The 20901-nt window shown below is 41.4% G+C and overlaps 1 protein-coding gene and 1 long non-coding RNA gene across 2 annotated transcripts; both read left to right on the top strand.

Annotated features, from left to right (window-relative positions):
* Positions 1-16340: 16340 nt before the first annotated feature.
* On the top strand, positions 16341-17020 carry LOC131703185 (uncharacterized). The gene is made up of 3 exons (XR_009309707.1): positions 16341-16541; positions 16656-16773; positions 16858-17020. It is a non-coding gene; the product is annotated as an uncharacterized LOC131703185 (long non-coding RNA).
* Positions 17021-18866: 1846 nt separating this feature from the next.
* LOC131703182 (zona pellucida sperm-binding protein 2-like) lies at positions 18867-19765 on the top strand. Its single transcript, XM_059006160.1, has 4 exons — positions 18867-19001; positions 19249-19342; positions 19434-19538; positions 19631-19765. Exons 1-4 carry the CDS (start codon positions 18960-18962, stop codon positions 19738-19740), a joined length of 351 nt encoding a protein of 116 aa, XP_058862143.1. The 5' UTR covers positions 18867-18959; the 3' UTR covers positions 19741-19765.
* The last annotated feature ends 1136 nt before the right edge of the window (positions 19766-20901 follow it).

The raw sequence follows: 20901 nt of genomic DNA, 5'->3' as shown, positions 1-20901 counted from the left end.
TTTGCTATCGCTGCGAATCTCACACAATCCAAACTTCTATCAATTCCTGCAGTTCGTTGTCTTTCTGAGGGATTCTCATTCCCCTCCTGCCTCATTGTATTTTTATCTTGCTCTTAATTGTATTATTACTTGTACTGTGATTCCAGAAATGTATTTGTTTACGCCTGTAAATCGCCCTGGATAAGGGCGTCTGCTAAGAAATAAATAATAATAATAATAATATTTGTTGGAAAACGGTCTGGAACTGAAGTAAAGTATTTTTTAAATACAGTGCTATTTGAGTATTTAAAATATGTTTTTCTTCCCAATTAAAATGCCAGCAACGGTGTGTTAATTTAACGAAGCGCCTAACGCCGCTCAGAACGTTCGCATTTTTAAATTCTAACGGTCTCTGCTCAGCTGAGTGGAATGTTCACGAGCCTGTTGCCTAGCAGCGTCTCCCCCTCCTTCTCTGCCCCGCCCTCTCGCCCTCTCTCGTTGTACCAGCTAGGAGTTCAAATTTAGCTTCGTTATATTAGCGCAACTCTTTACTAACTTTTACAAATTAGCTTATTAGGGGCTTCGTGTTTTTAAGATGGTTCAGGTGCAGTCCGGGCAGACTGACTGGAGCATCATTACAGTATACCGCACTGCGCTCAGCTTTGTGTGGCGGCTGATACACAAAATAATGAACGACTATTAAATAATTCACATGTATTGCTTTTTAATGCTAAATATGTATCTGGTATTCTAAGTATTATCTACAATTAATAATTCAGCTATATTTATATTCAGAATGTAATACAGTATTAAGACAGGGTCCAGTATTATAAATAAATAAACACGCTTTAAGAGAAACAGCAGTGATGTTTATTATCCCATACATTCTCTATATGTTTCTACATTGTGGTTGCACAGGGACAAGGGACTCAGTCATGTTAAAAAAAGACTAGAGCCCACATTTAACCAATATAGAAAGGAAGGGGGAGAAATGCATTCCCTGTGTGCAGTACCTTACACTTCTCTATTAAATGTAATTTGCCATGTGTCTGCCCATTTATGAATGCTGTCTAGAATTGGCTCTGCTTTCCAAGCAACCTCCTGACGACTTCTGTAGACATAGCGATCACGTGGCAATTTGAGAACTCTAGAACTCTAATTGTTATCACCCACCACGAGCCCCGGATTGGTGACCGTGTTCACTATACAGTTTATTATTTGGGCTGCAACCCATTATTATTGTTACCTCCATGGTTTACACATTGCTGTGTATTGCCAGAGTTTTATTGTTTGGTCGTCAGACCGGGATTACAAATAAAAGAGCCCTTTTCCAAACGGATTCCAAATTCTGGTTGTGATTATTCCTGCACTGCATCGCCTCTGCACTTGTTCTCACTCAGTAGCCACTTTGACACAGTCCCACCACTCATTTATTTGGACTAGCTGTAGGAGTTTAAAGCTTTAGTTATTTTAAAACAAAACCAGACTATAAGGTGTTTTTGTAAGATAACTAAAACATGATTGCAGCAGGTTCCACTGAGATATGAACCAGGATCACTGGATTCAGAGTCCAGAGTGCTAACCATTACACCATGGAACCATCGATACAGGTTCCCCATTGCAGGGACTCTCATCAATTTTGCTTTTATTTGAAACAGTTTCAATGTATTATGGCTGGAGCCATCGTATATAACAGGTGCTGAAACCACATCCGTTCATTTTCCAGGGACAGATTTCCTGTGAGCCATTGTTTAAACTGCAAGCAAATGTGCATAATCACGCTCTTAAGAACAGGTTAGATTCTTCTATACCTGTCCTGTTCTGTGAAAAACAGGGAGTGTTCCACGCTATGGAGCCAACTGGAAAAGGAGTGCATGTATTAAAACAATCTGGAAGCAACTGGTTTAACTTGCTGGGGTGACGAAACTTTTATTAGGTCATTGAGTCACACAAAGTGGCTCAAAGAACAATATAAATCATTTAGAGTCTCTCAGCCAATTAAAATGCTGAATTCATGACGATGCCAATACATCTTTTAGGAGAATTTTTTCTGATCTTTACTCTGAAAATATTCACGGTAAGTTGAGTCAGCCGAGCCTGTCTCTCATGACATGAGAATATCTCTCCACAACCTTAAAATGAGAAAACACCAAACAGCACAAACTGCACTACACTCTGTGACCACAAGAGGGGGAGAGAGAGTAATAAAATGATGCTCTTTTATCCAGAGCAGTGGTTCTTAACCAGGGGTCCTCAGAGACAGTCCAGGGGGTCCACAGGAAAAAACTGGAAACTTTTCACTCAACATTAGCAATGTGCAAAATTAAAATGTTTGCTTCTTGAAGGGATTTGATTTCACAAAGTTTATGATGGATCTGTTAACCTGCAGCTCTGATTTTAATATTTTACAATTAATAATTATTTATACTGTGTAACAAAGCTACATAATCACAGCTGTGGCTAAGATGGATTGTTTGAGGGAAGGGAGAAGAGAGAGAAATAGCTGTGTTTGTACAAACTCAACACAAAGAAAACTATAAGATTTTTTTTGTGCTTGATAGAGAAGACTTATTTTTTCTGTTTTTCTGAAAGGCAAAGAAACTGCATCAGCTGAAAATGAGTTTAAACTTAAGAGCACTGCTTGGCTAGAAGTGGCTGCTGTACCAAGGAAGACAATTTGCATAGAAAAGACACTTTGCATTGGCAGCACATGCTTCAGTGCTCTGGGAGTGTTTATAGCCCTGTGAGTTTAACACTTCATGATTGAGAGCTGCCCTTCATGGCAACAGAATCCACAACAACAATGACTTTTATCAGCATCTTCATCTGGGCACTTGTCATCTGCACTCAGGGTAAGAATCATTTCGAAAAACACTTTTAAAATAAAATCTATTTATGGGGCAATTCTTAATATATAAGTACTAAAAGTAAAACATGCAAAGTGAAAAAGGATTGACATTTAATGTGATTTAATCATTTAATTCAGTCATTTACTATTATTTTCTATATTATTATTTTCAGAATCCAGTGGACAGTATACTGTGACTCAGACTCCAGCAGTGAAATCTGTTCTCCCAGGAGACACAGTCGCTCTGAGCTGTAAAGCCAGCAGCGCACTGAGCACTTGCAACAGTAAACCCTGTCTAGCCTGGTACCAACAGAAACCTGGAGAAGCTCCCAAACTCCTGATCTATGCTACTGGTACCCTTCAGTCAGGGATCCCAACTCGTTTCAGTGGCAGTGGATCTGGGACTGACTTCACTCTGACCATCAGTGGAGTCCAGGCTGAAGATGAAGGAGATTACTACTGTCAGAGTTTACACTACCCCAGCAGTAGCTGGGTGTTCACACAGTGCTACACACCCGTACAAAAACCTCCCTCAGCAGGACTGCACAGCGACTGCACTGCTGCAGCTGGGACCTACTGCAGGTGCTGAGGGTGAAGGCAATGAAACGGGACCCGGCGCGTGGAGGAGCTCAGCTGCACACAAACACACTGAGCTCAATAACAACACACAGTTACATGAAGGTATGGATTCAATAGTAGTCTATTTAAACAAACTGATTTTGTTGTGACTACAGGGTCATCTAGTAATGTAGTGATGATACCATCTATTCTAAATTCTGAAACATCATTCAATTATTCCAAGAATTGTAAAAATGTAACTCATTTTTTTCATATCTGATTCTCATATGAAGATGTCCATGAATCCTGGGCTGGGTTGCACCAGCTGTGTGTAAGTTCTTACTTAGCTTAGCTATAGTGTAAGTCTTACTAACTTTAATTTGACACATTACTACATTGACACTAGTTGCAGCAGGTCAGATAGTTCTAACACAAGGCTTAGTTGTTGTTTAAAATGTATCCATACCTTTGAGTGGGTGTAATCTATTCGTAGAATCCCATTTCCAGACGGCTCGGCAGCTGTTGCTGCTTCTCTTTCATGCTGATTTTAACAGAGTTTTTCGGCGTCAGCATATCTTGCGAGGCCGCATCCATCCTCTTGACAGTTAAGATATTGACATTGATGCCGTTTTAGACGAGAGAATATTCTGATCACTGATTATGTGTGTGTATATAATAGGTGAAATGTGAATACAAATAAAAATGTATTTACTGAAATGTACAATTCCTCATTCATATCACTGTCACATGTCATGTATATTTTGCAATATTTATAACACATTCATAATATTCACTTGAATTCCCTACATCACAGACTCCCCACTAATTCAGTCTAATTCCAAATGAAAGAAAGCTGGTTTGTTCCAATCTTTCTCAAAACAACATGTCAATACAAGAGCCATGTGTTTCTCAGTGAGCTGGGATTGCCATGGCAATGGAGTGTGATCAGTCACTGTGTGCGCCCTTTCACACACATCAATCAATCAATCAATAAAGAAATCAATACATGAGTTTTCTACCTTTTCCCCTGGCTTGTTAAATATTAGCATGATTGAATTCATGAAAACACACTCATAGCAGTTCAAGGTACATCTTGGAAAGGCCTGTGAAAGACAGTGAAGTAGATGTTCCATTTAGAAGAGTAAGAAGCTGTCAAAATGAGAACAATGAAAAGAAAAATTACAGGTCCATTACTTGTACAGCAGCAGCAACACATGGGAAGGTATAACACTAGGGTCAGGGGTAGGGCACTACATACCCTTTAATTCTCAATAGGATTGAAATAATGACACAAACACGAACATTATTGTCAGTTTAGACATACACACAGATTAGACAGCAGTGATATACTGAGAGCTTTGACTGGGGGAAAAATAGAAGAAAACAGTAAAAGTGGCCCAACCCTATGAAGCCCCACTGGTGCTCACGGCTCAGATCTCATCTAACTGCCTGGGACAGGATTTGTATAAAGGAAGGTGCTTTGCATACCTGTGCCTGCCTCACTGCTCTACACAACAGCTAGAATAACTGCACTGCTCCATTGCTCAGGGTTTTTAAAGCTGACAGTTCAGCCCTTTCACAGTCACTGAGACACACAGAGAACATGGCTTCACTGGGGCTCCACCTCTGCACACTGTCACTCTTTGTTCATGGTAAGAAATCCTCATTATTATGAATTATTATTAATATCAGCGCTTCCTCAGCACACAGTGGAATGCAGTTAATGGACGAGGCTGTTGACTCGGTGGGTTGATGTTCTGTGTTTGTATTTTCAGAATCCAGCAGTCAGATTGTCCTGACTCAGAGTCCCACAGTGGAGTCTGTCTCTATAGGAGGGAGTGTCACTCTGAACCGCAGATCCAGTAGCTCTGGTTTTACCAGCAGTCTAGCCTGGTATCTGCAGAAACCCGGAGGAGCTCCTAAACTCCTCTTCTCTTCACTGAATAGCCGAGTCTCTGGAGCTCCAGCTCCATTCACTGACAGCAGGTCAAGTACAAACTTCATGCTGACCATCAGTGGAGTCCAGGCTGAAGATGCAGGAGATTACTACTGTCAGCAGCACTATAGCTTCCATTCATTTGATCTACAAGAGACACACTCCTGATATTAACACTGACCACAAGAGGGAGCCAGAGCACCACTGCTGTCCATAATGTAATAACACAGTAACAGCCCAGTCAGCCCAGTTCTCCCATTGTTAACACAAGGCTCCTCACACCCAGTCATCTAAACACTACAGTGTGGTCTGTGTCTGGAGGAAGGAGCTGCTCACAGTGATGCATGCTGGGAAACACTGACTCTAATATCTCAACATCTGCAACTTCCACCCCTGACAGTGAATATTAAAGAATGTTAAAATGTCCCTTTAGCAGGCCAGCATTTTAAACACAATGATTCTCCCCTTGCTCTCCTCTCTGAGAGTTTCTGTAAGCTGTCTGTCCCACACCCCAGTTATTCCTGCAGACTCACATCAGTGTGTGTCAGCATAGAGGTTACAGCATGTCATTCCACCAGCATGGGAAGGGATTTCTGTTGCAATTCCACAGCCCAGCAGCAGACTGCACTACACTCTGTGACCACAAGAGGGAGAGAGTAATTCCACAGCCCAGCAGCACAGACTGCACTATACTCTGTGACCACAAGAGGGAGAGAGTAATTCCACAGCCCAGCAGCACACTGCTCATGTATTGAGGATGTTGAGCAGGATTGCTGCCCCTTCTTTGCACAGGTAATAATTCATTCCATCCCAGATGCTCACATCAGTAACCTGCTTCCCTGGTGCTCTAGTGGTTAGGATTCAGCGCTCTTACCGCCCCCGTCTGGGTTTGATTCCCGGTCAGGGAACTTGTTTTGTTGCCCAAATCATTTCCGATTAAATCCCGCAATTGCTTCTCGTGAATCACTTTTAATGCCAGGCATTGTGGACCGACTTTATTAAAGCAAAATAAGTTATTCAGCTGTGCGGTCCCCAGCCCGGCCAGCTGTCCCTCCCACCCAGCCAAAAGGCGATGTTCAATCTTGACAATATCTTGGTAGTTTTGACCAATCAAAGCCTGAGTCGCTACCAAGAATTGACAAGGAAAGAGCCAATCAGATTTCGCAGAGCTACCAAGAATGAAGTGACGGAATTATCCAATCAGATCTCGTAGAACTCCCAAGAATACTGAGCGTTTTCAACGATGGGAGATTATTGAATCTTGAAGTCTTTCGGTTTATTTCGAAATACAATCATCTGAAGGGAAGAATTTTATTACACTATTATTTTAATTGTCACTAGTACTGTACGTATAGTCACCAAAAATTAAAAAAATGCCAATAATAATATATGTTCGTATTACAAATGTCAGCTGTAGAAATGCGCGGATAGTAAACTCTATGTTTTGTAATATTATCAATAAAAATACACGATTGACATTTTTACAATAGGTGTCAGTTCTGAGTGTTAAAAAATGTAATATTTACGACAGCTAGAAACTTGTTTGAGGGACTGTTTTATCCAAAGCGCAATTATATTTAATATATTTGTCCGTTATAATGATACTGTAATACTTGTATCCGGGACAACAGAAATCGTACCATGGTAAAATAAATAGTACCATATAGTACCGTGGTGTAGTGTTGCATTATACTGTAGATACCAGGATACTTCTTAGAAATAAAAAGTACAATCGTATTATCATGGTGGTACTGCATTATAGTACCAGAATAGTGCATTGTACATTGATAGGATAGGATACACTGTGTTTTTCTATCATTTATTTTTAATTATGTATCCATGAACGTTATAGTACTGTATTTAACTTTAGGTTTTTAATTTAGTTTTCATTGAAAAATGATCTTGTTTTGAAAGCAATACTTAAAAAACTTGAACATGGGTACTCCATGCTTTTTTTTTTTAAATAATCTCTCTTTTTTCAACAGTAAGTCCCTTTTGTCATTGTATAGTAGTGTTTATTTGTTTTCACCCAGTGAACCCCTTTTTGATTTCTTGTTGTTTTGTGTAGAAACCTTTTATTTGGCCATTGTGACTATTTTGTGTTTAGGCTATTTGTTTAATTGAAGTCTTTTGTTTAACTGCATCCTTGCTATTCTGTCACAAATGCTCTTTTTTCAGGTTCAGATGGAACCCTTGTTTAGAAGAAAGGCTGATGGCAGACTCAACCTGACTGATACGAAGTGATCCATAAGCTGGTATCGCCCCAGAAGGTTCAACCATGTAAGTTCGAATTTGAATCAATGCTTATAAAAATAATGATCTTCACATTATAACTACTTTATAGGTCTCCCTTTCAGTGCTAATTTCATTATCTATTACAATGCATTTTTATAACTGATGGTGTGATTTGAACTTGGGTGCTATATAATCAATGTTTTAGTATACACATATCAAATACTGGCATTATAATATTTGGAGGAAAACATTCAGTTGATATAAATGATATGTGATCCAGTTACCATACCAGGTACCTATTGCTGTTGTTTTTCAGCTCTGATGACTGGTGCTGAACTGAGCAACCAAGAACTCCAGAAAAATCGTACCTTCTTACACTGGACCATGCAAATACACAGGTACAGTGAACTTGATAAAGGATTGTCAGTATTACCACTAAAAATATAGGAATAATGGAATAAACAATGATGCAAATGTATTTGACTCTATTCACATCCCCTCACATTTAAAATCCTCCACAGGTTGGGAGCCTCTCAACTCAGATTAAGGTTGATACTGTATAAATGCAGAACCAATCGTTCCAGATGGATGAGACCATTCATTTTTAAATACATGTAATTTGATTTTTCATTTGGTATTATTTGTATTGAGGCAGGGAGGCTGCAGTTGTTTCTAAGCGACAATGAATCTGGAAGAACATTCTTAGGGTTCGTGTCATACGACTTTGTGTCATCAAAGCTGTTTCCGGTGACGTCCAGTGGATTATATTTGGAATCTTTGGTTCTGTCGTTCAGTATTTTCTCAAATAAGACGACAAATTAATAGCTCAGTTGGTTACAGTGAAAGAAAGTTCCACCAGTCAGCCCGGCTAGCTCAGTCGGTAGAGCATGAGACTCTTAATCTCAGGGTCGTGGGTTCGAGCTCCATGGTGGGCATCCTTTTTAAATACAAATTGAAGATGTTTCTTCGAGGCAACGGAGCAATGTCTGATTCTGTTCACATTGTATACAGTATTGCAACAAAATTACTTATTGGTCATTGTCAAATAGCAATTGCTATTGTAAAATGCATGCATCGTTTATAGCTATAACGATATTGAAATAAATAATCTTACTTTTTTGGGTTGACTTCAATCCGTTTCTTTTTTTTACACTTGTCATAACATCATTCATGGAGCAACAGTTGGTATGTGCGTAATAAACCCAATCGGGCCTTGATACGAGAACCCTAGTGTGTGCTGAAATAAATAATGCGGTTTTCTACAATAACAAACACAGCTTGTCAGAATGCCGAGTGGTCTAAGGCGCCAGACTCAAGGTCTCTGTCTTTCCAAAGAATTGTGTGTTCTGGTTTCTGAATGGACGAGTGGGTTCAAATCCCACTTTTGACAGTTCAATTTTACTTATTTTTAAAAAGAATACATTTCTTTATTTTACTATAAAAGATTGTTTTAAGAAAATCAACAGCTGATACCAAACTCTTGTCAGCACTCAATACCATTTTAATTTCCATTTTAAATCAGACTAAAATAGTGTTCCTAACACAGATTGCATTTTTGTTGTAAACAGACTACTTGTTAAAGTCACTCAAAAATATTTTGTGTCTAAACATGTTATTTAACTTGATTGTTTTAATATTCCAAATAACATATTACTTGAAAAACATCGTCTACCACTGGATCGTGGTCTCAGGCTGGGATGTGGACCATTGAGAACAGTATAAACGATCTATTACTGGAAGTAGCTTACATGAGAAATGCCCTCGTTTAACATGCTAGGATGATCCCTACCGTATGCTTTGGTGGTTTAACAGGTTGGTCTCTGTGGCGCAATCGGTTAGCGCGTTCGGCTGTTAACCGAAAGGTTGGTGGTTCAAGCTCACCCAGGGACGATGCTTTTTGCATTTCTTAATCACATTAGAAAATGGCACTCTGATATGCTGTTATTTCTTCCATTTACACTGAAGAAAAAAATATGCTCTGTTTGTCAGTCCAGTAAACCTGTGTATTATGAGAAACGTTCAACAGCTCGGAAACACCATAATAGAATCCTGACAAGCTGCGTTTGTTACAGTAGAAAACCACATTATTTATTTCAGCACAGTCTAGGGTTGTCTATTGTATCAAGGCCCAATTGGGTTTATTACGCACATACCAACTATTGCTCCATGAAAGATGTAATGACAACTGGAAAAAAAAGAAACGGATCGAAGTCAACCCAAAAAAGTAAGATTATTTATTTCAATTTCGTTATAGCTATAAACGATGCACTCATTTTACAATAGCAATTGCTATATGACAGTGACCAATAACTAATTTTGTTGCAATCCTGTATACAATGTGAACAGAATAAGACATTGATCAGTTGCCTCGAAGAAACATCTACAATTTGTGTTTAAAAAGGACGCCCAACGTGGGGCTCGAACCCACGACCCTGAGATTAAGAGTCTCATCCTCTACCGACTGAGCTAGCCGGGCTGACGTAGGGCAAATTCTTTCACTCTAACCAACTGAGCTATTAATTTGTCATCTCAGAATACTGAAAAAAGATTCCAAATATAATCCACTGAATGTCACCAGAAACAGCTTTGATGACACAATGTCGTATGACACGAACCCTAAGAATGTTATTCCAGATTCATTGTCGCTTAGAAACAACTGCAGCCTCCCTGCCTCAATACAAATAATACCAAATGAAAAATCGAATGACATGTATTTAGTCTACAGGAACCAGGGACTGAGGCAGAGAGGTAAGTTCCTGCTTCAAGTAATTTTTAAATTAACTCCATTCAGTTCCATTATAAGGTGGTGTTTGAATTAGCTGAGTTAGTGTGTGATTAGTACCAGGTGAGTGGTTAAATTGATTAGAAGTTGATTTGCTATTTGATTGGTTTCCACACAGTTTAGTTGGTTCTTTTGCCACGCAGTTGTTATATATATATATATATATATATATATATATATATATATATATATATATATATATATATATATATATATATATATATATATATATATATATTAGGCAGCCTATTTCCACGCCAGCAAGAAGCGCCAGCAAACAGAAGAGCCTCAACAAAAGAGCTGGGAGTCTAGCTGTGAAAATCCAGTGAGGGCAGGCCTGCACCGAGACGCTGTTCGAATAGATCAGAACCTAACAGCGCTCTGGAAGAAGCCATCTACTAGTCAGGTCTGTACCCTCCACCCCACTGCTCCCACTGTGCATATTTGTTTTGCCTGTCCTGCTATGACTGTCTCTCACATCCCTGTTCTGTCCTCTCGTCCTCGTCCTCTGCCCTCTCTCCGCCGCTGCTCCTCCAACCCCTCTAACCTCATCCCTCTGCCTCTCCCCCCCTCCCGCACACTCTCTGGTGCACTCTGGAACTGTCACTCTTCTGCTAACAAAGCTGATTTCATCTCTGCCTTTGCCTCCCACCTCTGTCTCGATTTCCTTGCTCTCACTGAAACCTGGCTGTCCCCTGATAACACTGTTACTCCTGCTGCCCTGTCCTCTCTCTACGTCCTGTCCCATACTCCGCGTCTCACTGGACAGGGAGGTGGAACTGGTCTTCTCCTCTCACCCTCCTTACTCTTTTCGGACCCCTCCTCACTCTCCTCACTCTCTTTTAATACCTTTGAATTGCATGCTGTCCAAATAAACTCTCCCTGTGAACTCCTGTTAATTGTACTGTACCGTCCCCCTGGTCCTCTCGCTCACTTTCTAGGTGAACTCGACTATCTACTCTCCTCCCTCCCCTCTCTGTCTACCCCAACTATCCTGTTAGGTGACTTCAATATCCATCTCCCCAACCCCAGCCACTCTGCTGGATTCCTCCCTCTCCTTCACTCCTTCGACTTCTGTCTCTCTCCATCCCCCCCTACCCACAAAGCTGGACCTCACCCTCTCTTTTTCTCTGTCTCTCCCCTCTCTCCCTGCTCCTCCTACCCCCACTGTCACCTCTTGTCGTAACCTCCGCTCTCTCTCCCCTTCTGTCCTTGCCTCCACTGCTCTCTCTCACCTCTCTCCTATCGACTCCTTCTCACAACTCTCCGTAGACTCTGCTACCTCCACCCTCTTCTCCTCCCTCACCTCCTCCCTCGACTCCCTCTGTCCCCTCACCTCCCGACCTGCTCGCCCCTCCTCTCCCCAACCCTGGCTCTCCTCTGTGATCCGCTCAGCAAGAATCACATCTGCTGAAAAGAAATGGAAGAGAACCAAACTCCCTGCTGCCCTAGACCTTTACCGCACTCTCCTCTCCTCCTTCTCCTCTACTCTCTCCTCTGCTAAATGTACTTATTTCCAATCTGTAATCCAAGCCTCCACTAACAACCCACGTAAACTATTCTCTACCTTCTCCTCCCTCCTAAACCCTCCCCCTCCTCCTCCCTCCTCTGTCTCCTCTGATGACTTTGCCTTTCTTCTCTTCTAAAATCTCAGATATCCGCAAACTCTTTAACACCTCTCCTCCCCCCTCACCCTCTCCTACTCCAACCCCTACACCCACTGCATCCCCTACTAACTCACCCTCCATCTCCAGCTTCTCTCCCATCTCAGACTCTGACCTCTCCTCCCTGCTCCAGGGTCACAAACCCACCACACGTGCCTTGGACCCCCTCCCCACTCACCTCTTTCAAGCTGCTGCTCCTGCTCTACTTCCCTTCATCTCCTCCCTTCTCAACAACTCTCTCCTTTCTGGTCTCTTTCCCTCTGCCTTCAAACAAGCCTCTATCACTCCCCTCCTCAAAAAACACCCTTGACTCCACCACCCTCCAGAGCTACCATCCTGTCTCCCTCCTACCCTTCCTCTCCAAAACCCTTGAGTGGGCTGTACACCGCCAGCTCTCTGCTTTCCTCTCCAACCACTCTCTGCTTGACCCTCCAATCTGGCTTCCGCTCTGCTCACTCCACTGAAACCACCAACTCACTAAACTCTGCCAGAGCTGCCTCTCTGTTCTCTGTCCTAATTCTCCTCGACCTCTCTGCTGCCTTTGACACTGTCGATCACTCAATTCTACTATCCTCTCTCGCTGACCTGGGAATCTTTGGCACTGTTCTGGCCTGGTTCTCCCCTAACTCTCCAACTGCACTTACCAAGTAACCTGACGTGGAGCAACTTCCACACCTCGCCCTCTCACAACAGGAGTCCCCCAAGGGTCAGTCTTGGGTCCTCTCCTTTTCTCTCTCTACACCCGCTCCCTGGGCCCACTCATCGCATCCTATGGTTTCTCACAACATTTCTATGCTGATGATGATCAGATTCTCTCTAAATCTGACCTCCTTTTCTTTCAATCCTCCTCCTCTTCTGATCTCTCTATCTCCATTCCTCTGGAATCTACCACACTCTCTCCCTCCTCCTCAGCTAAGAAACTCAGAGTCACCCTGGACCCCTGCCTCTCTTATTACCAGCACATTTCCACTCAGGCACGCACTTGCCGATTCTTCCTGAGCAACATATGAAGAATCCGACCCTTCCTCACCAACTACGCCACCCAGCTCCTGGTCCAGGCCCTGGTACTCTCCCACCTAGACAACTTCAACTCCCTCCTGGCTGGCCTCCCTGCGTCCGCCACCTGTCCGCTCCAGCTCATCCAAAACTCTGCTGCTCACCTGGTGTTCTCTCTGCCTCGCTTCTCCTATGCAACCCCACTGCTCCGCTCACTCCACTGGCTCCCGATCACCGCTCGCATCCATTTCAAGACTCTTGTACTAGCCTACAGATGCCTTGACCAGACTGCACCCAGCTACCTCCAGACCCTCATCTCTCCCTACACCCCCACTCGACCTCTCCGCTCCTCCTGCACTAGAAGACTGGCTCTACCTCCACTACGCTCCCCTGCCTCCAGAGCCCGCTCCTTCTCCACCCTCGCTCCGCAGTGGTGGAATGACCTTCCTACAGATGTCAGGACTGCCCAGTCCCTGACCACCTTCCGGAGCCTCCTCAAGACTCACCTCTTCAGACAGCACCTGTAGAACTCCTCTGTTTTTCCCTCTGGATACTTATCACTCTTCCTTAAATGCGCTTTACTTGCTCTTATCTGCCCCCTATTTTACTGCATCTAATCCTGTACTTTAGAGTACTCTAATCTGTCAAGTGTTATTTAATCTGTAGTATTTTGTATTTAATTATATCCTGATGTAACTATCACTGACACTGTTATCTGCTCCGTTATTGAATCGTATTTTGTCATATTTGTACTTGCTAGAACCAAAGTCATAGTATTTATCTTACTCTTAATTGTATTAATACTTGTACTGTGATTCTTGAAATGTATTTTGGTTTACGACTATAAGTCGCCCTGAATGCAACAGCAAATGTCATTCAAAATGATCTAGACAGCATTCAGAACTGGACAGACACATGGCAAATGACATTTAATAGAGAAAAGTGTAAGGTACTGCACACAGGCAATACATTTCTCCCCCCCTTCCTTTCTATATTGATTAATTGTATGCTGTAGTTTTTTGGTTTTTTTAACTTCACTGAGTCCCTTGTCCCTGTGCAACCACAATGTAGAAACATATAGAGAATGTATGGGATAATAAACATCACTGCTGTTTCTCTTAAAGCGTGTTTATTTATTTATAATACTGGACCCTGTCTTAATACTGTATTACATTCTGAATATAAATAGAGCTGAATTATTAATTGTAGATAATACTTAGAATACCAGATACATATTTAGCATTAAAAAGAGCAGTGCGGTATACTGTAATGATGCTCCAGTCAGTCTGCCCGGACTGCACCTGAACCATCTTAAAAACACGAAGCTTCTAATAACCTAATTTGTAAAAGTTAGTAAAGAATTGCGCTAATATAACGAAGCTAAATTTGAACTCCTAGCTGGAGCAACGAGAGAGGGCGAGAGGGCGGGGCAGAGAAGGAGGGGGAGACGCTGCTAGGCAACCGGCTCGTGAACATTCCACTCAGCTGAGCAGAGACCGTTAGGATTTAAAAATGCGAACGTTCCGAGCGGCGTTAGGCGCTTCGTTAAATTAACACACCGTTGCTGGCATTTTAATTTTGAAGAAAACCATATTTTAAATACTGAAATAGCACAGTATTAAAAATACTTTACTTCAGTTCCAGACCGTTTTCCAACAAATAAAAGGAGTTACGTATTTATAATAATATGATATTAAGATATGATATTCAGACTAAACAAATGTGCTACAGTTTGGTGTATAATTTATTCATTTATTAAATGTTGTGGTAATTCTTTTTTTAATTTTGTATTGTTTTCACAAAATAACATCCATACATTATCAGTTCATCTGCTAGAGTAATCAAATCACTAATATTACTCGTCAGTAATTCATACACAGACATGCTGTGGTAACTTCAAGAAGTTAAAATGTAAGGCTGGATTCAAGTTTAACCAAATAAATAAGTAAATACATTAATAACGACATGAAACAAAAATACGTTTTGGTAGCTCATACGTAGGCCTATTTAAATTACAAAATGCGACCTGTTTTAGAAATTGATTTATATACTACCTGCCATTTAAATCTAAATTATATTTAAAACTGTTTGAGGGGCAGACTAGCATAGATGATTTCTAAAATCCATTAATATGTTAAACTATACACCACATTAGCACTCCGAGAAACATAGAAATTGATCATTGTAAATAATTAGCTGTGAGATTATTTAGATAAATAATCAGAATCATGGATGCATGGATTTTTGATTAAAATACACCAACATGTACTTTTGTTTCATGTCGTAATTTATTTATTAATTTCATTTTAACCTCTTGCTGGTGTCACGGCTTGTCTCTGTATCAATTCACTGATATTTGAGGTTTTGTTTAGTACACACTAGCAGGTGATCTGATAATCTTATTGATGTTATTTTGTGAAAACAATAACACGTTAATACTGTGCTACAAAAAATGACTCGCCGTGTTGTAACTTGTGCGGGTGATGTCATGGGTTGTCATGGCAGCGCCGATCATCACGGGAGGGGTTATCAGTGGTTGTCGGAGAAACGCTGGAGTTCCGCTGGCTTCCGAGGTATCCAAACCGAATATCTAAATCAATACAGTGACAACAAAGGAATGTGACATATAAACCTAATGACTACATTAATGAAGCAGTAATACACGACAGGGTGTGTGTGTTATCATGAGGTAATATCACCACGCCTTGGGTGCGTTGGGAGGCACTAGACGAAGTCGAGTTCTTCAACCGCCCAGGAAGTGGTGATATATCTCATGATAACACACAGACCCTGGAATGTATTATTGCTATTATTAAATGGGTCTGGGAGTGTGTTGTTGTTGGTAAATAAAGAAGACTTTAAACTTTATTTTAATAATTGTTATTTGTGTCACCTTCCACTGAGAGAAGTAGTTCCACAGTAACTAAAATGGTTAGATTAACAATTAAATATTTGATTTTAAACTGTTTTGTAGAATATTTTCTTTTTCGGGGCTTCGCTAATAGTGTCTTGTTTAGGCTTTGTAGATATTGAACTGGATCATTGTTTCAACGTGCATGTCTGGGTTTTGTCCAGTAGATGGAGCTGCTGCTGTTGTGATGTTTTGTTTAGCAGAATGCAGTTCACGTACCGTGTTACAAACGGGACGGTGCTGCACAGAGTGGTACAAACTGTGCAATTAAAATCTCCGGTAGTACTACAGACGGGCCGCCGATAGTCATCTCTGATTAACCCAACATGAATATAAATACAAACCCAGTCTGTTTCAAAGAGCACTCAGAGTGACGGTGCCGGAGAGTCTGCAAGCAGGTTTAACTGCATGTTTTAATTTCAGACACTGTTCCTAAAGCCAGAGTGTTCAATGTGACCCTGGGGACATTCCTGCCTGATGTGGAGCTGGTCAAATTTATAGTTGGACCAGAGAAGTTAACTGTGCCAGAAGCCAACCTAAAAGGTTATCATGTCCAGGAGCATGTCTTTCCCAATGGATCAAAGACCTACACTCTCCAGGTGCCATTTGAGGACCCCAATGTGAAGCAAAAGGTAACATCCCACCTGTTCAACCATCCAATTGCCCTTTGAAAACACTTGCTTCCTGTGGATGTGTTGCTTGCTGTTTGACTTTGGGTTTAATCCTACAAACCCTTGCTCTTTCAGGTAACTCCTCCAGACACCAGAACCTACATTCTGCCCCTGACCTACTTACTGAATATAGTGCCAGAGAATACACCCTTTACTCATCCTGCTGTAGTCGAAGCTGTTCTCAAAGACATCAGTAAGTGCCTGACTATTTGGTCTACAATTACCTTTTTCTAACCAATCCAGTCCATTGCCGTGACAATTGCTCTTCCTCTTGCAGTTCCACCTACAGTAACTGGCTACTGTGATGGTGCTGCATTCTATACCATGGTAACATATGGCAACATGGGTCGCAACTGGATTCCTTTTGTGGGCTCAAGAGAACTTGGTGGAAGTCTGCTTGCCCTGTACAAGTATAATGCCAACTCTACCAATTTCTGGGTGACTGTGTGCCATACAATTCAGTTGATGCCACATATGAAGTAAGTGATGGAACTTTAAAATGTGTTTAGCTGTTTTGGGTTCAACACATTACTGACCTGATGTATTGTCTCTGTAGGTGATCAGTTCTTCAGGCATCAGAAGCAGGCTTGACTTGACCTTGAAGGATATTGGGACCATGGTTGTGGTGGCTGACTTCTCCCTGTCCTGCAGTTTCCCTACAAAGATGATTGGTAACTCTCCTGTGAACAAAGCATTCTTTAGAATAGCTGCTTTTGAGATTGGCACAAGGCTGCATGAATTGGTATTGAAGCTATAATCTGTTTCCTTAACCTCGCTCCAAATGCTGTGTTTTCAGATTGCTTCACCAATGGCACTATGGCAGCTCTTGCTGTGAAAGTGGAATCTGTCCCCAGCTTGTCTCCTAGTCAACTAACTCTAAGGGATCCAATTTGCCGGCCTCTTCAGTCTGATGCTATCAATGCGCTTTTCTACTTCAATGTCAACTCCTGTGGCACAACTAGAAGGGTTGGTATTGACCACATTTAAAACCATATTTTGAGGAGGTTCAACATATTGACAAGTTGGCTCCAACACCCCTGGATCAATCTGGGGAGCCATGGTGACCTGTGTTTCTATCCGCTGAATTACTTGCATGAATTGTGGACATCTGAAGGATGCCACCTTTTGTATTGAACTGCTTGTCCAGTTGACAAAGGCGTTGTGACACATGACATGACTCTTGGTTATGGCATTGCATGTGCTGCCTAGAGACCTTTTGGGTCAATTGCAGTGAACTGGAAGGAGCGTACTTACTGGGGATGATCCCGTGGTGAGGCCGGGACTAAACTAATACACAAGTTGATACCAATTGCAGCTCAAGAGTCACCAGCTGTGTATTCAAATGTGTATTTGCAACAAATCCAAAATAACTGCTGTTGCCCTCCTAGAGGTTACTAAAACAATACCATATTAGTCTAGCAGTTTCTGTAGACAGACTTGTGGTATCATACTAACTGTAACAATCATGAGGTCCCAAAAAAGTGTTCAATTATGAAATTGCAATATTCATTACCATTTTTATTTTTTAAATTGTTTAATTGGTACTAGGTTAGTACACAGCTGGGGATGATCCAGAGTACCATATTAGCTAGTCTGCAACTTGGTATGCAGCTCCATACTAAATCTACAAGTTCATTGCAACCTGGGTCTTTGATTTCTCTTCCAGTTTGACAACAACCTCCTGACTTATGGGAATGAAGTGCTGTTCACATCTTACCGGTAAGGATTGCAATCAAATTGAGTATCCTTGTGGTTGAGGCTGAAACTCTGCTAACCCCATCTCCTCTTTCCAGGTTGAGAGTTGCCTGTCACTATCTGGTCAATGACAGCAAGGTAGTACAGTTCTTGTACCAGAATAATCCTGCACCTGTAGTCCTGCCTGGCTTGGGGGACCTTGCGGTCATCATGCGGCTTGCATTGGGTAGGACTTGGCAATTTAAATAATATAGATGCTCTAGTAGCGTGTTTCCACCTATAAAATTCTCCCTTGCATCTCTGCAGATTCAACCTACAATGACTTCTATGGAGCTCAGGATTACCCTGTTGTGAAGTACTTGCGAAGACCCTTGTATTTTGAGGTAGAGCTCCTGTACAGCAGGGATCCACAGGCTGAATTGTTTTTGGAGAACTGCTGGGCAACCTATTCTGCTGACAGGAATAGCTCTCCAAAGTGGGATGTTGTTGTGGACAGGTAAGATGCTGGAATATGATATTGCTGCTACAAAACCTAGGAATTGGAGTTGTGGCTGATGTGCTCCTGACCTACTTTCTCTTTCTAGCTGTGAGAACTCTGCAGATGAGTACTTGACCATCTTTCACCCAGTCTCCAGCAATGCAAGAGTGCTGTTCCCTTCCCATCTGAAGAGGTTTGAAGTGAAAATGTTTTCCTTCACAAGCGGCCGGGATGCACTGAAAGGACAGGTAAAGTGGAGTGTTGGGATGGGGGTCTTGTACCACAATGCATGGTTTGGATTGCTTTGCAAGCAGCAAATGGTCACTGTGCTCAAATCTTTAGTGAGTTGGAATGAAAACCTATAACTGCACATTTGCAAGAAACGCTTACTATGATGCAATATATTTGTTTTTCAATTCAGTAATCCTCATTGGCTGATGGTACTGCCTGATCTATTGATGCTTGTTTTACTTGACAAGGTGTGCTGTCTTTCAGATTTACTTCCACTGCAGTGTTGTGATATGTGATTCAAACCGGCCATCAGACAGCCTCTGTAGCAGACGGTGCATTCCAGGGAAACAGAGGCTTGGTAAGAGCTCTGTCTGTTGGGGGGAGGGGGGACATTTTGCATGCATTTTTGTCCATTTGTTTTGATGGACTCCTCCTAATTCCTCCTGTAGGTCGCAGTGCTGAAGGGATGGATGGTGGTGCAGTAAAGGCATTTGTGTCTTCTGGCCCAATTGAGCTGAAGAGAGATGGATCCCTTCGCTTTATGCCTAGAAGCGGTAATATGCATGATGTGAACACAATTGCAGTTCAAGTAAAATATACAACTATCTCTTTATATTCCACTAACTATTTCTTTCTTCTCTTGCAGACCAATTCAATGTGTGGTCCCTTCTGGGAGCTGCAATGGGTGTGTGTTCAGTGATTGTCTTTGTAGCTGGAGTTGTATATTTTTGGAAAATGCCCAAAAGTGTGTATTGATAAATAAAAATCTTGCTTTTAAAGACTGTTTTGGATTGTGTGTTGGTTTTTTATTTATTTTTTTGGTGGGTGCTTGACTAATTCTACATAGATTATATATTGGTGTGTGTCAGAATGGCCATGTTAATGGGATTCTCTCTTCTTACTGCATTGAATGCTTTGCTTGTTTCCTGATCAGGCCATTCTCAATATGGAGTGTTACTCAAGGACTCTTCACTACTTCACTGAGTGAACCTGGGGGCAAAGACTTTCCTTCTCCATTGAACTGTAACCCTCTTTTTATGTTCCTTTTTGCTTTGACATGCTGCTTTCAGTATGAAAGTTTAGGGTGAAATTATCAACGCTCATATATATATATAAACCTTGTTCTAGCATCACAAAAAGTGTGTAGATTTAAATGGGCTGATTGCTTGTTGTTTTTTTGTTTTTTTTTTTTGTTATGAATAAAAGTTTGTATTCATTTTGTTCACTGAGATTAATACGTCTTTTACTGGAAGTGGTCCCTGGTGAGAGCTCCAAGTAAGGTATTAGTTTAACTGTTTCAGTTTTAACACTATAGAAATGAGGTTGTGTGTTTTTTCTTTTTTTTTTTTTTTTTTTTTTTAAGTAATTTGAGTTACTGGTCAAACAAACCACTACTTGGCAACATGTTTTCATGTTTGTTTTGACTGGTTTATATAGTCTGTTACTGGATAAACTCATTTTATGAAACACGTTCCGTAACAAACCGGTACACCCGATGCGGGGAATCTTTAGATCTGCGCACCAGTCCGAACCAGAAGTTCCATTCTTTGAGCTGTTCGGTAAAACAGGAGGACTAGATTTTTTTTATATATATAATAAAATATAGAGAGAGCTGAGTAAAAAGAACTGAATTCACTACATCCGCTGGCAACCCCTTGTGTAATGTGTTTATACTATATAGAGGACGCTGAGTTTGATGCAAGACTCTCGTGCAGACACATTCATATTATTAAACCTGCTTGCAGACTCTCCGGTGCCGTCACTCTGAGTGCTCTTTGAAACAGACTGGGTTTGTATTTATATTCATGATGGGTTAATCAGAGATGATTATCGGCTGCCCGTCTGTAGTACTACCGGAGATTTTAATTGCACAGTTTGTACCACTCTGTGCAGCACCGTCCCGTTTGTAACACGGTA

Source organism: Acipenser ruthenus, chromosome 32, assembly GCF_902713425.1.
Source record: "Acipenser ruthenus chromosome 32, fAciRut3.2 maternal haplotype, whole genome shotgun sequence".
NCBI lineage: Eukaryota > Metazoa > Chordata > Actinopteri > Acipenseriformes > Acipenseridae > Acipenser > Acipenser ruthenus.
The sequence above is the reverse complement of the archived record's forward strand: the minus strand, read 5'-3'. Positions and strand labels throughout refer to the sequence as shown.